The 17,750-nt window shown below is 42.2% G+C and overlaps 1 protein-coding gene across 1 annotated transcript in view; it reads left to right on the top strand.

The window, feature by feature from the left end:
- Positions 1–10,885, top strand: part of LRP8 (LDL receptor related protein 8) — a 277,087-nt gene extending 266,202 nt beyond the window's left edge. Inside the window, 7 exon segments of the mRNA XM_065409640.1 lie at positions 328–467; positions 2,928–3,069; positions 4,591–4,743; positions 5,653–5,880; positions 9,141–9,209; positions 9,416–9,588; positions 10,847–10,885. Of these exon segments, the coding sequence (XP_065265712.1) occupies positions 328–467; positions 2,928–3,069; positions 4,591–4,743; positions 5,653–5,880; positions 9,141–9,209; positions 9,416–9,588; positions 10,847–10,885 (944 nt within the window).
- Positions 10,886–17,750: the final 6,865 nt, after the last annotated feature.

Here is a 17,750-nt window from a genome sequence, read left to right as displayed (position 1 = left end):
AGCCCAAATTTGAGGGACATTGCTGGGGTGGAGTTGAGAAGCCAGCAAGGCCGCTGGCCTGTTCTACTTGATCAGAGAGGGGACTACTTCACGAGCCGGGCTGTCAATCGAGCAGCTCTCACAAACACATAACAGCATGTTATTTAGGGGTGCCTGGGTCAGCGTATCTGGGCAGTGAACCAAAGTTTCAACCACCATAATAAATAAAAGGGCTCAACAGCCCACGGAGAAGTAGCCACTCTGCCAACAGGAAAAATATTGGGCAATAGCAAAAAGTGCTGTAGTTGCATGTACAGTAATTCTGCCTGGTCACATTTCCTGTCTCAGATTTGCTGAATCAGCGTCTCTATTGGGTGGACTCCAAGCTGCACTTACTTTCAAGCATTGACTTCAATGGCGGCAATAGGAAAGTTCTCATCTCTTCTGCTGATGACCTGAGCCACCCTTTCGGAGTAGCTGTGTTTGAGGTAAGAATGGGTGCAGAGCTGGCTGGGGAGTGCAGGAAGCCACAGGATCTCTTTCGACACACCTCTTGCTTGAAAGTTGTGCCCTGTGAATGGCACAGGAAGCTCCTGGGCCGTGTCAGCTGCTGCAAAAAGCCATTAATCCGGTGTGCGTTCAGCAAGGAGTATTCCTTCCCCAAGAGCGGCAATCAGTCAAATGCCACTATGTAATGCATTACTTGTGTGGTGGGGAGGAGCACCCTGCCTAAACCGGCATCACCTGCGCAGCTGACGTGGGCTAATGGCACAAGTCGATTTTAGTCACGTTAACTGCTTGTGTAATGGCCAAATCACCGGCAGGAGAAAACACAGGCAGGTTGCTACGATTAGTGTCAGGACATATGGGTGTTTCACTAACTAAAGGCCTGATGCTGCTGAGTGAGCATCTCCTGTGAGATAAGACTTCAGTGGGAGCTTCACAGGAGGTGCTAAAGCCTCCTGTTAGGATCAAGCCCCTTGAACATGGGGCATCCCCTCATCTGGGTGCATGGCAGGGATTTATGGGCCCGCTCCGGATGGCTTTGAATGTGACACTGCAGCTTGCTCTGAACACTTCTTACAACTCATCTGCAGTGTGATTTCCTGGCTTTGCATTTTCCCAGACCCATGCCGCATGTGCTCCCTTCCTCAGCCTGGCAGGTTGCTAATTATTTGCGCAGTCATTATATGCTACCGCTTGTCAGTCTGCAACAAGGATCAGTGTACCCAGATAGAAATCTGTACAAGCCCTTTGGGAGCTGGCGGTGATGTTAGTGGGGAGCCTCTCTGCCTGGGAAGAACTGAGAACCCAGTGCACTTGTCTGATGGCAGGATTTAACCCCAGGAAAGTGTCGTTTACTTATCCAATTTAAACATAAACCCAGACATTTCTCTCCCTTTCAAGCTGAGTTGGCCGTGCTCTGGTGCACAGCCCTGACAGCTGAAGGATGCACACTCTACTTGCCACAAAATTAAGAGCTTGATCCTGTAGGCACATACTGTCCCGGTGTGCTCATTGGCATGCATAGCCTTGCTGATTTTAGTGGGACTGTGCATTAAATTAAGCACATCAACAGTGTTTGCAGAACTTTTACAGTGTTTGTTAACCAAGAATATGCTGTATACCCCCTTCCTCCATCTGAATCTTTTCTCAAGATAAAGGAAAATCTCCTGAACTAGCTCCTGAGAACCCACCCTTCCCCCTCCAGCTATGTATTTCATCTTATTAAAAGACGTTGCAAGTGTTACCTTTTCATCTGTCGGCCAGGTCACCTTCCTACAACTAAATCCATCTCAGTAGCCTTCAATTCCCACATACCTACTGTGTCCTGTTATATTGTGGTATTTAGGTATCTCTCAATCTGCAGTAATCATTAGAAAGTGCCACTTGCTTCTAAAGATTTTATTGCAGGAGATAGAAGTGGGTCTTTTGGATGCTCCCTCTTTAGTGTTTATCCATTGCTGCAGTGTTAGAGTCTTTAAGAATACAAGTGGTTTTGCCCTACAGAGATACCTGCTCAACTGAGGTCACATCTTTGGAAAGGGAAGGAAGATCAGCATTTACTGGCACTTTCACTGTGGTGCAGGGATCAGAGATTTCTAACAAATTCCTTCCAATCCTATTCAAAATCCACGGCCATTGGAGTCCGAAACTCTTCTTTCACTAAACATAATGGACATGGCCTCTTTGTATCCAGGCCTGCTCGGCGTGTTCTCCCCTCCCACCCAGCCCCAAAGCTACTCTAAGGAACTAAGCATTTTTTGCCCATCTGTAAATGCTGCTCTCCAGATCTGTTACCACCTCCTGACACTGAGCCCAGGTCTACACTGGGGGGGAGGTGGGGGGTGTCGACCTAAGATACTCAACTTCAGCTACGCGAATAGCGTAGCTAAAGTCGGCGTATCTTAGGTCGACTTACCTGGACGTGAGGACGGCGGCGAGTTGACCGCTGCCGCTCTCCCTCTCGTGAGCTGGAGTTCCGGAGTCGACGGGAAGTGCGATTGGGGATCGATTTTTATCACATCTACACTAGACCCGATATATCGACTCCTGATGGATTGGCGGGTAGTGAAGACCTGCCCTGAGACACTTGCATCTTTGTGTTGCAAAGCCAAAAGTAGCATCGCATCATGATCCAGCAGCACCACAAAATGACAAGGTTATCTCAGTCTCAGTAGACGTCTCTAGATTGTTTAGTATGCGATTCTGCAAACTGCTGAGTGCCACTGTCTCCAGCTGGAGTAGAGGACACGCCAATAACATACTGCAAAATTAGCACCTGTCTGTTTTGCATGTACTTAAAATGCCTCTGATTAATGTGCAAAAGAAGCTGAGATGTAGGCAGCCTTGCCCCAAATGGCCTTCGGGGCTGCCAGAGAACCATCATCGAACACTTCATGGGGTTTGCATTTATCCAAATCAAAATGCCTGTGTGTGTTCTGCAGGATAAGGTGTTCTGGACTGACCTGGAGAACGAGGCAATCTTCAGTGCAAACAGATTGAATGGCCTGGACATCTCCATTTTAGCAGAGAATCTCAATAACCCTCATGATATTGTGGTCTTTCATGAGCTAAAGCAGCCAAAAGGTAAGGCATGCCCTCAGTTCTCCCATAGAACTGGAATAAATTGCCTAGGGAGGTTGTGGAATCTCCATCTCTGGAGATATTTAAGAGTAGGTTAGATAAATGTCTATCAGGGATGGTCTAGACAGTATTTGGTCCTGCCATGCGGGCAGGGGACTGGACTCGATGACCTCTCGAGGTCCCTTCCAGTCCTAGAATCTATGAATCTATAGTCCAAACACCATTCATTCATTTGGGCCGGTAAATAAAATGCCTCCCAATTGTCTTGGATGGAGTGGTAAGGCAGATGCTGCTAATATAAAATGAATGCCTGATGTTTGAAATTCCTGCATAGTTAATTCAGTGGGCGCTTTTATTGAAAAGCCTGCAATTTGTTTATAGTAATTTAATTAGCAGCTTTCCTTTTGAAGTCTAGTCTTAGAGCGATCAGAGCAGCCTGTTGCCTGCTGTTCATTTTAGGTGACACTTTTTGGCAGTGTCACTCAGATAAAATTGGAAAGAACTCTAAACAAAGTAACTTGCTAATAGTTTTCTTAGCAGGAAGAAAATGCCAGGGAGATAGATAGCTTTGAGATTGTGGGTATTATGAGACAACAGCTGTGAAATGGCACCACCTTACTCAGTAGATATGCTCCCCCTATGTATTCCGGGTCAGATAGGCTCAGTGAGAAGAATGATTGGCCTACCTGTTACTGGTGCTAGTACTGAAAAGCCTGCACAACTAAGAGAGGAGCTGGACTCTTTCCTGGTTCAGCATAATCAGCACAAAATTCTAATTGAAGAGTTTTTATTATTGACGATCATCAACAAACTTGACATTCAAATCCCAGATTTACTGTGTGGAGCTGGCAGGTAGAAAAACCATGATTTGCTTGTAAATTGAATATATTTGATCTATAGTATTGGGTAGTAAACAAGAAACCCCACAAGACATTTTGAAGCTTTCATCTGAAGATCTCATAATGCTTTAAAAACACCTGAGAGGTAAGAGTTATTAAGCAGCCAAGTAAATTGAGGCAGAGGGTGAAGCAGAAAATTTTAAAGTCTGCCCAGCATGAGATAGTGAGGGCCTGATGTTCAGAAATGCTGAGTGTCCATAGCTCTCAGTGACTCCACTCAAGGTACGATTCCTCATCGTCACTGAAAAGCAGGATTTAAGTGTCTTGAGTTAAATGGCCAGAATTAGAGGATGCTTTGAAAACAATGGCTTAAGTGACTTAGTCAGTCAGTGGAATAACAAAGAATGGAACCCAGGCGTCCTGACTCCCCATCCCCTGCTGTAACCATCAAAGCAAAGCAAAACTGTTGCATATAGTATATGAAAGTGGGAGCGCACAATGGTGAGGCCACTGCTACTTTCCTGCATACAAATAGAAGAGCTCTAGAAGATGGAAAACTCCTAGGGGTTCTGAGTTAGAATAGAATCTCATTTGGGAGACGGGTCTCTTTGCTATGAACAAAGATAAATTGATGAGCATGGTTTGAAACAATACATTTGTTTTTCCCCCTCCCCACCTTGAACAGCTCCAGATTCCTGTGAGCTCAGCTCCCAACCCAATGGAGGCTGTGAATACCTGTGTCTTCCCGCACCCCAAATCTCTCTACATTCCCCCAAGTATACGTGTGCCTGTCCTGACAACATGTGGCTGGGCCCTGATATGAAGAAATGCTACAAAGGTAAAAGCAACCACCTTAATGCAGGGACCTCTCTCTTAGCCTGGTGTTGCTCGGCACAAGCTCCTTCGAGCCACACCAATTGTACCCCACCCTTCCACAAAACCAACTTACATCAGTGAAATTTCCCCCTCTAACAACAGTGCATGAACCATTAGCTACGGTAGTCTGTGCGCTTGGGACCTTTTTGCACATAGCTTGATATTTTGGTTGGTCTGGAGTGTCTCTTTATTGAGAATTTGTTTATTCACAAAGAGTAATCAGAAAAGCTGAATGCATGAAGGGGAACAAAGAATTAGTTCCTGATCCAAATCCCATTGATCTCAATGGAAAGACTCCCATTGAATTCAGTGGGCTTTGGATCAGGTGCTAAACATGTGAATGGTTTGAAATCATGGTGGTGATGTTGGTCAATAAAATCATTCATTAACACCGCCCCATGAGGCGTGAGTGGCGTAGATTGTATATTTAGGAAAATATTAGGCCACATTCATCTTTAGCGAACTCTAGTCTCTTCATGGGAGTTACTAGAGGTGAATTTTACCTAATATTTCCAATATGGTGCAAGTTCTGAATTTTGGGGTCCCACACCCAAAAAAGTATGATAAAGACTTTGAACTTCTTTATGTCACCTTCCATCCACAGCACTTCATAGATATTAGTGAATTAAGCATCATTACACCACTGTGAACTTTGTAAATTATTTTATTTCCATCTTGCACATGGGCAAACAGAGGTATAGCGAGGCAATGGGCCACATAACAAATCAGGAATAGAAACCAGACTCCTATGCTAACCGTTATCAAATCTGGAAAGGAGTGCTGCCTATCACCATGTGAGATCTGCTTTGCAGACTTGTTTAACCAGATTTCAGTCATTGTTTTGTTTTAACTATATGGGATTGCTTTTCAGATCTTCCAGCTGCCTCAACAACTGAGCCAGTTTCAACCATCACCACTACTATGATTTCCGCCATCAACGCAGCTACAACTAGCAACACCAGCAATGCCAGTAGAGAGAGCTCAGGAGCTGTATCACAATTCTCCATCACAACCCCAGGGGTTGGCTTACCCACAACCACATCCAGTCTAATAGGCACAAAGATCATGACACCTGGAAATAGCAATTTATCCCAGCACTGTAAGAGATTCAGGTTCCTACTTCTTTACTTTCTGCCAGGTACAAGAGTATCACAAAGATCCATGGGCTAGTAGGAGAGCTGGCAGGTCCGATGTGCTGTATGCATGTCAGACACAGGCATGCATAGATGGGCAGAAATAAAATCAGATTTTTCATCTCAATTCCTTCATTATGATAATAGAAAAGTGATCCCAGTTTCTCTGAACTCTTTGGTTCCAGGTTGTCGTGTCTGATTCCCTGGGATTCAGTCTTACATGCACAGTATTTAAGGTTTCTATTTCTCAAAGAAAGCTGCATTTGTTTTGCTCAGCACAATGCTCTGAAAGTTCATGTAGTCCTGCTCTGAAATACCTCTGACAAAGTTTTGCATTAAAATGAGTATCTCCATGGCCTGATGTCCACATCACAAAAAATACTCCCAGCGGATGGCACTAACTGGCTTCTTTATTGTCAGCCTCTACAGAGGCTATGTACTGAATAAGCCATGAGGGATTTAACTACCTTCCCATTCTTGGTGGTGATCCCTGTAGGTCAGGGTTGCAACACATTGGCAGGGCAATGCAGGGAAGCTGAACTGCCTTTCCATAACCTTGCTGGTCTACAGAGAGGCAGATTTCCACCTCCAACATAGCCCCTTTCGCTGGTAATTGATTAAAAACAATAAGACAGAAGACCTCTGGCTTTTCAAACACTACACTGAGCAAAAGAGGCATCATTTCCATTGCATCTGCAAAGCACTAAATCATGCATCCCTGTTCTCATCGGCAAGACAGGACACATGATACTTGATGCTAAGCAGTGCGCAGTGCTCTTGAGAAAGCAGAATCAATCTCCCAAATTCGTTCTCATCATTCTTACCTATGTAAATCTCCTTCCAAACCCCAAACAAAAATAATTAGATTCAGTGTTTATTAAAATATTTCTAACAAGGACAATTATGGTACCTATCTCATTAACTGGTAAAATGTCTATTTAATAGAGTTACCTGCCAAGGGGATTCATTTAAAAGGATAAACTACCTTTTACATTATTTTCCATGCATTGGTGTCTCAGTAGATGAAGTATTTAGCCTTTTCTCTATTAGTCCTGATTTGTCAGAGTAAATACAGTATATTGCTGAGTTCAGTGCTAATCCCATTAAGATTGCAAAACACACATTTTGCAGAATGAGACATTAACATGTATTGGTTTGCTCTTATAAGTATGACATTCCATCGAATTTTGAGGCAACCTCCAGGTTCAACTTAGCTATTGCACATGGCATTCTTTGGTGTAGTCACAGCCACAGGAGGATCATTCAAATGCATTATGTACCACAAAGTTCTTTTCCTGATAGAGCAATAGCTTGGTGGCTGTGTTGCTATCAGAGGGAGCTGTGATGCACAAGATGAAGGGTCAGCTACTCTCCTTGATAAAGACAGAGACTTTCCATTACGGGCCAGATTTTTACAAACTAGCCTCCCTTTTTGTGCCCAAACATTAAGAACAGAAGAAAGAACTGGCATATTGTATCAGCCCAATGGTCCATCTACCTCAGTATACTGTAATCAGACAGTGGCTGGTGCCAGATGCGTCAGAAGGGATGAACAGAACAGGGCAATTATTGAGTGATCCAGTCCCAGCTTCGGACTGTTGGAAGTTTAGGGACACCTAGAGCATGGGGTTGCATCATTGACCATCTTGACCAATAGCCATTTATGGACCCATCCTCCATGCACTTACCTAATTCTTTTTTGAACCCAGTTATACTTTTGGCCTTTACAACATCTCCTGGCCATGAGTTCCACAGATTGACTGTGCATTACATGAAGAAGTATTTCCTAATGACAGGTTTCAGAGTAGCAGCCGTGTTAGTCTGTATCCGCAAAAATAACAAGTACTCCTGTTATTTCCTAATGTTTGTTTTAAACCTGCTGCCTATTAATTTCACTGGGGTTCTCGTGTTATGTGAAGGGGTAAATAACACTTTATTCCCCTTCTCCACAGCATACATGATTTTTATATACCTCTATCATATTCCCCATTAGCTGAGCAGACCCAGTCTTTTTAATCTCTCCTCAGAGATGTGAAACAGCTTCCATATAATAATTTTTGTTGTCCTTCTCTGTACTTTTTCCAATGCTAATATATCTTTTTGAGATGGAGTGACCAGAACTGCATGCAGTAGTCAAGGTGTGAGTGTACCATGGTGGACAGGTAATTAGATATATGCACACAGAGCCAGGAGAAACAACACTATGAGCCGTACACATGGAGAACCAGTTTTGAACCACTGGACCATTACACATGAGATTTTTCAATACCTAGAACCAGTCATAGGTTGCACTCTATCCCTACTACCAGGACCTTACACTAACAAACAGGCATTTGAAGTGCTGTATTTTTTAGAGTTGTTTGGGATTTGGTGGGCTAGCTCTCCCCGAAGCTGGTCCTTCTCAGACTGGAAGGCTCATTGTCTGAGAGAGACCCCTGCTCTGAGCATATGTTTCTTTATCAGCTCTTCTTAAAGCTAGCCCCAGTGTGCTCTGACTTCAGAAGACTCAGCTCTGGTACCTAACCACAGTCTCTACATTCCCTGGCCAGCAGGAGCCTAAGTGTGCTGTTGAGGCATCACATTCAGCCCTATTATGGGGAGGGAGTACCTAGTTTCACCTAATAGTTGAGCTAATTAAGGGGCAGCATGAAGAGGTTTAGAAGGGAGTTGGTCACACATCATGTTGTGCTTTTCTGTGGCCATATTCAGCAGTCAGCTGTGCCCCCTTCTGTAAAGCCCTGTCACTGTACATGGATATGGACAGTTCTTCCGAAAGGGCAGGCCCCTTAGCAACTCTAGCCCTCATTTTGCTTATTTTGGGGTCTCATTTCCTTTGAGGTCCCAGTCTGTGTGTCCTACTGTGGCAGTTGACATCTGGGGTTAGCAAGCTAAAAGCCTCCACATTTCAAAGTTGTTTATTATTATTTAGGAGTGAATCTGTGTGTTGTGGCACAGCCATATAGCAGGGCGCAAGATATGAAAGAATTAAGCAAGAAAGATGGCAAGCTGCTGGCTCAGGATTATTTATTTTATGATTTGGTGTCTTGTTTAAAGATGATTAATTATCATATATAAGCACACAATAGATATTATTTATAGACCACATACCTTTAAATTTAAACACATTTTAAAACCTAGCTTTTTAAAAAAAATGTAGCTATCATTATAATTCTGGTCCATCTTTAGTGCCGTTTGATTAATCAGAACTGTTCTTTTATGGTTACAGATGCCAATGATGGGCAAGGTTTTGGATCAACTGTTACAGCAGCCATTATTGGAATTGTAGTTCCTCTTGGTAAGCAGGTTTGATTTAAGCTTAGAATGAGACTACCCTGACAACTTTTTGTAAAAGACTTTTCTGGAGCACAAGGAACTACTGTATTGCAGGTCTGAAGGGTACAGGAGCAGAGGTCCACATGGGAACAAATTTGGGGTCCACATGGGACTATGTTTGCCTTCTCCTGGTAGCCGGATGACAGCTTTTTCTCTTCTTTTCTTCAGTGGTCATTGGTTTGCTGTGTATGGGAGGGTACCTCATCTGGAGAAATTGGAAAAGGAAGAACACTAAAAGCATGAACTTTGATAACCCTGTGTACAGGAAGACAACAGAAGAAGAGGATGAAGAGGAAATCCATATTGGGAGGACTGCACAAATTGGGCATGTCTACCCAGCAGTAAGTATCTCTGAGCAAGCTCCCAAAGGAAAAGATTTTTCTTGTTAAGAAGGTTTGGCTACAGAATTATCTCAGCTGATCATGAGGTTGGTTATAGTTACTTGGCATCAGACAGTACATTAAATGAGGGGTTTGTCAGATTTTTGCCTGTTCGATTACTCTTAGACTTGTATGTGGATCCTGTTGCCATATCATTGGAACATACAGTAGGAATTTACTATCTGAGATTAGATCAATGGTCCATTTAGTCAGGTACCCTGTCTCCAGTGGCACTGGTGCTTAAATCCCTGCCAGGCACCCCGCTGAGAAATTCATGTCTCTCAGGTATTTATAACATGCCCATCATTGTAGTGGTGAGTACTAATAACATCCAAGAAAAATGAACAGGCCGTCCTATACACGAGTTTTTCAAAACAGGGACAATGACTGCTGCTAAATGTTAGGCTGTACCTTGATGGGGAGGGTTTTTCTCCTGACCCCAGCTTGCAGGTGGTCTTATGCCTTACTCTTTTCCACCCACTGCTTTTTCCTGCCAACAATAAAGTCCAGTTTGTATTTGCTAGGGGGAACACAGTATTTTTCTAATTATATAATTAGACATAAACCACTAAAGAGTGAAATGCCCTGCAGTGAAGAGTGACTGAGATTCCATAGGGAGTCAAGGAAAGTTGCTGTAGCAAGATGAGGCATAGAGATGGGATGGAGGAGTAATGCTTTGCTCCACAGGTTCCGCTGTAACTGCATAATGGGACTTGCTGATGGAGGCACCAGAACCCCTGCAGAGTAGTTTCTTCAGGGAAGTGTCCCTTCAAGAAACAGGCAGCTTGGATGAATAATAACTGAGTTGTGAAGGGAAGGACAAAAAGAAGGGAGTAAAAGCAGTGCAGGTGTGAGGAAGGGCACTGTCTTAATATCGCTGAATGAGTAATAATAATAGCAATCCTTGCGCTGCTGTCATTCCTCCCATCCAAGGATTTTAATGTGCGTCACAGACATCGGTGAACTTGGCCTCCCACCACATCTGTAGTGCATGGGAGTAATGCTTATCCCCATTTGGGGGAAGGGGAATTGGAGGCATGAAGGACCAGGTACTAATAAGTACTACTCAGTGTAGGTGTTACTCCACTGAAATCAGTGGGATTTGGGGAGGGGGGGAGGGGGAGAAGAGGATTCATGAGTAAGGTATCAGGTCCGAAGAGATCAAATGATTCTCTGTCACTCAAGCATTTACCACTATTGTGTTTTCCTTCCTCCACAGCGTGTAGCATTGAGCCTGGAAGATGATGGGTTACCATGAGGACCAAGTTGCTGCTCTAGTCCCATACAATGGAATAATATGCACTGAACAGATTCACTATGGATCATGGAACACCCCCTGCCCCCATCCTTTTCTTCCCCCTAATTAATTACTATTTATGTTGCAGAAGGGTAACCACAAAGTTATAATGAACTGCAAACATCCAAAGGATGTGAGAGTTTTGTATGTATAATCTTTTATACACGTTTTAACTTGTTGCACTACCCATACGTGATAGTGAAGAGGCTACTGCTGAGCTACTAACCCAGTATACATAACCTGCCGGGTTCAATAGCTATGCGTCATTTTAAAACTATATTTATAGCGGTTTTGTAAATAGGTTGAACATGCTTTGTGGCTATCCATCAACAAAAGTAAAAAAATGCTATACAAGCAGTTTAGAATATTTATTAACAAAATTGGGATATAAGATTTGTTCTGTAAAGAGGGGTGAGAGTATTTATTTTTTGTATGTTTGGCTTGCTGTGCATATATCTATCTAGGCTAGATAGATATATAGACATATAAATATATACATATATATACATATAAATATATTTTAAAACTACTAGCCCAAGTCTATGGGAATTAGGGGGGATTGAATTCTTAAGGAATGTTTATGGAAAATTTGCTTTGAAGTCTAAAGCCATTGGAGTAAGAAACAGCTGTACAATAGGATAATCAATGATTCTGTAAAATGAATGAAGCACTCCCGTAATGAATTTCTGCTGTCAAAATGGTTTACTTTGTATTTCAAGCCCAGACAAATGTACTGGCCAGGACTCAGGCACTAGCACACTTGATTTCCTTTTTTAAAAAAAATCTTTACATCAAAAATGTCTTCATACAGTAACTTTTCTTCACTTCATGTATCTCACACAGAAGAAACTCCTATTAGGTTTCAACATGACTTTATGCTGTGTCTGTCTCCATGGGGGTTATTTGGTGTAGGATTTTTTAAGAAAACCTAAATCTGTCATTTTTTTCTCCTCCATGGGAATCTTGTTTACAGCTTATAAAAAGTGATTATTTTCTCTGTCTGGTAGTCATATATCAACTCCCTGGAGATAGCTCATCACAAAATCTTTCCTTAATCCTTTTATTGCTGTGCTGCTACCGATTGTTAACACTGTTAAAATGAATGAAGTGTTAGGAAGCACAGCGATGCAGTCCAACTTGCCATACCTGGAATTCACAGCAGGTATATTCCAAGTGGATGGAGCTGGAACATCCAGCACCGTAGCAGGGCATTCACCACAGCAGGTTGTCCGTGGAATGTGGATCAATAGGTAAGGGGTTAAATAGAAAAATTGGTAGGATGGCTGAAAAGGTAATTGGAAAAAAACCCAAAACAACCCAATCCTGACAACAGGTCCCCAAACTGTGGTGCGTGCCCCTCTAAGGGGGGCGTGGCAGAGCCCAGGCCAGCACCCACAGGAGACAGGGAGGGAACGCCATCAAGCTCCACTCCTGGCCCCACTTCCAGCCCCCAACTGCGCTCCTGGGGGAGAGTGCAGACCATTGGGGGGGCGGGGGAGTGGAGAGAGTTTGGGGACCACTGCCTTACAATCTCACCTGTTCCTAAAGCTGAGCAACTATGGGACTATCATACCAGTCCTAGATGATCTGGCACCCCGAGGCTATTCTCTACAATGGGAACAATGGTGGATGTGATGGACATCATTGTCCCTGGCAGGATATTGTGACACTAACACATAAGTGTCACGATTTCTATAGCATTAGAAAGAGTCAAGGAAATCTTACATTCTACTTATTTATTTATTGGCAGTGCATGTTACAACCCACTCTAGTGAATAGTTCAGTGTTACTTTGCTAATTCTGTGGCTTCATGGTGTTCTGGTAGGGGGAAAATGCGGAGTGACATCTCTCATGCCCTGGGAGGTTTCCCTATTCCCACATAACGAACATCTTGCTTCCTTCTATCACCCAATCATCATCAGGTAGCAGGAGAGGTGAAAATAATGAGTGTTTAACCTCTCAGTTTCAGGCAGGACCACATTTTCTCCCCCCCTTACTGGCTGGGCCACAGCATCAACTCTTCAACAGAAGCAGCCCTTTCTCCTAAGCCAGGCCTGGCCCAAGTTGCACCAGTAGCCTCCAGCTAGGGTAAGGAACCAGGCCCTCTCCAAGCAGCAATTCCCACCCAAACTGTCTGGTAGAGGGCACTGAGTGGTGCAAAGCACTCTCTTCCCCATCATCACTGTTCGTCATGGAAAACATTACCTTGACTGCATTCCTGCACTACTTCCTGCTCCTGGGAACGAAATTCATATTCTCCCACTTGGCACAGGTCCTCTCTTCTCATGTTAGTCAGATGCAAAAGTTCAAGTGATTTATTCTCTTTGGGCAGTTTTCTGAAGTCACCATCCCATAGCTGCCGTGTAGCATACAGCATAAATTTCCAGTGATGTCTCATTTCAATATCCATATGCTCCAACTCCCAGACACCTCTCCTGCTGTGTATGAAGGATCCAGTTCTGTTTGTTAGATACAGAGCACCCACTGTTCCAAGGGAACGATTCAAAAAAACCTATTAGAATCACTTTAAATCAGGCCCTAACTGATTTTAGTGGGAGAGGAGGGGGCTCAACCTCTGACAAGAGGTATTCAGCACCTCTGTGGATTGGGTCCTAAATCTGAAACTGTGCAATAGGGTGTAGAGTAACCTGTGTTGCTTTTATACATGAATCACAGCTTATGGAAGACCAAAACAAAATCTGAAGATGGGTGTTGGGCGGGGGGGAGGGAATCACACAGTTTAATGTGGGATTAAAGTTTTGATACAGGAGTGAAGTGTAGGAAGAAAATGCTACACTATGCATCATGGAAACACTATATACCACAAACTATTTGTACAAAGGAACTATGAAGTTAAACCTCAGTTCTAAAAATCTAAAGGAGGCGGCTTGATTACTTAAAGATCATTAAGGGAGGTGGAGAAATGTGATTCTCAGATTTCCAATTATTATTTTAATCTGCAAAGTTCTTCTAATACAAGTCCATGCACTGTGTGCATGAAGGAAAGAACAAAAATTGAGCAGTACGTGTGTGATAACACTAACAGCAAACTGTAAATATGTTTGAAGGCTCTAAATTTTGATACTTTTTTTAAAAAATAAAATAAAAAACTGTACAAATGTGTGTATAAAAAGCAGCATTTTTTTCAAACCGTTTTAAATTAATTTGATGTCCAGTGCTGGTTTCAAACTTTACAGATTTGTAACTAATCAAAAGAAGTCAGCCACCAAATGTGTTTTTTAAATAAATTATTTTAAATAAACAATGTCCTAACAATCCCAACTGTTAACACTGTAACCAGTTCTGATCTCTGTCTTGTCATAATGAAGTTCTGTTAGAATGAATTCTTGCTTGGTGCCTTTTGTGTTTCAGTTTTCATTTTATGGACAAAAGAACTGCTGGAGGGGGGGAGAATATGGTCTGTATATCTTTTGCTGTACTTACATAAAAAGGAGTACTGAAAACCAAATGAATTCATTTGTAAAACAGTGCACTGTTTCTATAGAGAGATTAAATTTTTTTATCTGGGACTTCTGATCTGTTCTGTTATTTTACAGTACATCAGTGGTTTTCTCCACAGACTATTTCTAAGCGGTCCATGAAGGTTGTCGTTACCACAGAACAGTAGTTTTCAACCTGTGGTCTGTGGACCCCTGGAGATCCGTAGACTATATGTCTAAGATTTCCAAAGAGGTCTACCCCTCCATTTGAAATTTTTAGGGGTCTGCAAATGAAAAAAGGTTGAAAACCACTGCAATACATACATGAAAAGTTGTTATTAAGAACTGCAGCTCTTAGACCTGATGCCAAAATATCAGGATCTTATGCAAATATCAGACTCTTCTGAATGACACACACACATCCAGCTAGTCTCAAGGAATGGGTCAGCTCTTAATTGCCTATAGCCAAATCAGGACATAGCGGTGTTGCTCTACATCCTAGCTGTGTAAGAATTCTCTATTCTCTTTATGGTCCCAGTCAGTCTGTATTTAACATCCTCCAGTTCTTCCAGTCTACAACTTTGCAGCCCCAACCCTGGATGCTACATAACCTTTATATGCAAATGAAGGGATACTCAATGGGCAATTCTGACTATTGTCAAGTCCTCTTTCTCTACTCATACTGTTTGTCACCTTCAAATTGCACAGAAAATGCTGCTTGTTTTAGTTATGCTTACATTATGTAAAGTTTTATATAGGTGACAACTAAAATCCATATCATTTGAGGTTAATATAACCAAGACAGCCTGCTGCACGCAAATATATTAACGTTTACCATTACAAAAAACTACATTTTGTCCCATTCTGTAAAATTGTGTTGCTTTTGGGAAGCATATGGTGCATTTGCTTGCCATACTGTAGAAGCGTTATTGCTTTTAATCTAAGGGTACGTCTATACCCAGCCGCTAGTTCGGCGGCTGGCAATCGAATTTCTGGGTTCGACTTATCGTGTCTTGTCTGGACGCAATAAGTCGAACCCGGAAGTGCTCGCCGTCGACTGCGGTACTCCTGCTCGGCGAGAGGAGTACCGCGGAGTCGACGGGGGAGCCTGCCTGCCGCGTCTGGACCGAGGTAAGTTCGAACTAAGGTACTTCGAACTTCAGCTACATTATTCACGTAGCTGAAGTTGCGTACCTTAGTTCGATTTGGGGGGTTAGTGTAGACCAAGCCTAAGCCATTTAAAGAGTGCCCAGATATTCCAACAATGGATGTCTTATAATACTCATCATTATATTAATAATAGCTTCACAAACCCAAAACAAAATTACAGCACAGCATCTACTGACATGGAGACATACACATAAGAACCAAACTTCAAAAATAACTGTTACACTATCTTTGGTAATCTTGGATCATATCTTATGTATGGTTTGGAAGACCAAATGGCAATCTACTACTATTCTCCCCATTACATACCAAGCCTGGAACAACCAGAAACAGGCTAAAATCTGTAACACTCACTGCTATTCATGATTTTTGAAAGCATCACAGCTCTGCCAAGTTTAACTACAGGTAACTAATACATGACTGGTTAAGTAAGGAGGAAAAAATCCCCAAAATTGTACAAGATTAAAGTCAACAGAATGTACCAGAGTGACCAGATGCACTTCCTGAGATGCAGGAGATTCTTATGTCCTATAAGAGCTCCCCAAATCCTACCCACTAATCCAAACTTTGACTTTATCTGGTGCTCTCGGTAGCAACAGGGAAGTGGGCAGGATTTGTCTCCAATTGATTAGGAAACTTTGCCTCAGTGGGAAGAGACCCTCCTAACATAGAGCCAAATGTCATAAGACCTGCCTTTAAGTCTTTTCTCTACAGTCACCTTTGTTCTTTGGAGGAAGTTTATCTACTTGATTTTTACATAAAGTGGCCATTAAATACCAGTGACCACGTCAAATGATTATGATTTACCTCTTGTTAGAACCGAGAAAATGTAAATTGCCATCAGGTCAAGATTCTGCTTCCAGAGGTTTTTTTCAGTGTCCTGAAAAGTTTGCAGAACAAAATTAAGTGTGTAAGGGTTGCAGATAAATGGAACAAACAATCCTACAACATGCCATCTGAACAGTGTGGTAAGACAATTTTAAGTACCAAATTCATTAAAGGTCATTTTTATTCATTAAAAAATGTACAATATTTGTAATCTTATTTCCTTAAAGAGAACACTGTCAAATAGTTTAGGCTTTTGATTAGCCTGTTATTTTTATATTGAAATATATTCAGAAAAAATAGTTATTACCAAATCTAATAACCTAACCTGAAAACACAAAATCATCTCTGATCAAGTTTGCAGATAACACCAAAACTGGGGGAGTTGTAAATAATGAAGAAAACAAGTCACAGATACAGAGCCATCTGGCTTGCTAGTAAGCTGGGTGCAAACAATACGCATTTTAACACAGCTAAATGTAAACGTATACATCTAGGAACAAAGAATGTTGGTCGTACTTACCTGATGGAGGACTCTATCCTGGAAAGCAGTGACTCTGAAAAAGATTTGGGTATTGTGATAATCAGCTGAATATGAGCTCCCAGTGTGGCTCTGTGGCCAAAAGGGCTCATGCAATTTTTGGATGTATAAAGGGGTTTTTCTTGAGTAGTAGAGAGGTTATTTTACCTCTGTATTTGGGATTGGTACAACCACTGCTGGAATGCTGTCTCCAGTTTTGGTGTCCACAGTTCAAGAAAAATGTTGATAAATTGGAGAGGGTTCAGAGAAGAGCAGTGAGAATGTTTAAGGGTTAGAAAACATGCCTTATAGCGATAAGCTAAATGGATTGAGCTCCTTGAGTCTAACAAAGAGAAGGTTAAGGGTTAACTTGATTACAATCTATAAGTACCTACATGGAAAACAAATATTTAAAATGGGCTCTTCAATCTAGCTGGGAAAGGTATAACACAATCCAATGGTTGGAAGTTGAAGTTAGAGAAATTCAGACTAGAGATAAGGTGTACATTTTTAACAATGAGCATAATTAACCATTGGAACAACTTCAAAGGTTGTGGTGGATTCGCCATCACTGACAATTTTTAAATCAAGACTGGATGTTTTTCTAAAAGATATACTCCTTTGGGGAAGTTCTATGGTCTGTGCTATACATGAGGCCAAACCAGATGATCACAATGCCCCTTTCAGCCTTGGAATCTGTGAACAAATCTAAACAGAACAGAAAAATACCTTTCCCTTGCTGGTAGAAAATACTGCACTACAAGAATATGGTGGTGCATAAGAAAAGTTACACTGACAATGAAAAAAAAGTTATAAAGAGTAGTCTGTATAGAAAAGTCTGTACAATCTGTGGAGAGAAATGCAAAAAGTGAAA

Source organism: Emys orbicularis, chromosome 8 (genome assembly GCF_028017835.1).
Source record: "Emys orbicularis isolate rEmyOrb1 chromosome 8, rEmyOrb1.hap1, whole genome shotgun sequence".
NCBI lineage: Eukaryota > Metazoa > Chordata > Testudines > Emydidae > Emys > Emys orbicularis.
The sequence above is the reverse complement of the archived record's forward strand: the minus strand, read 5'-3'. Positions and strand labels throughout refer to the sequence as shown.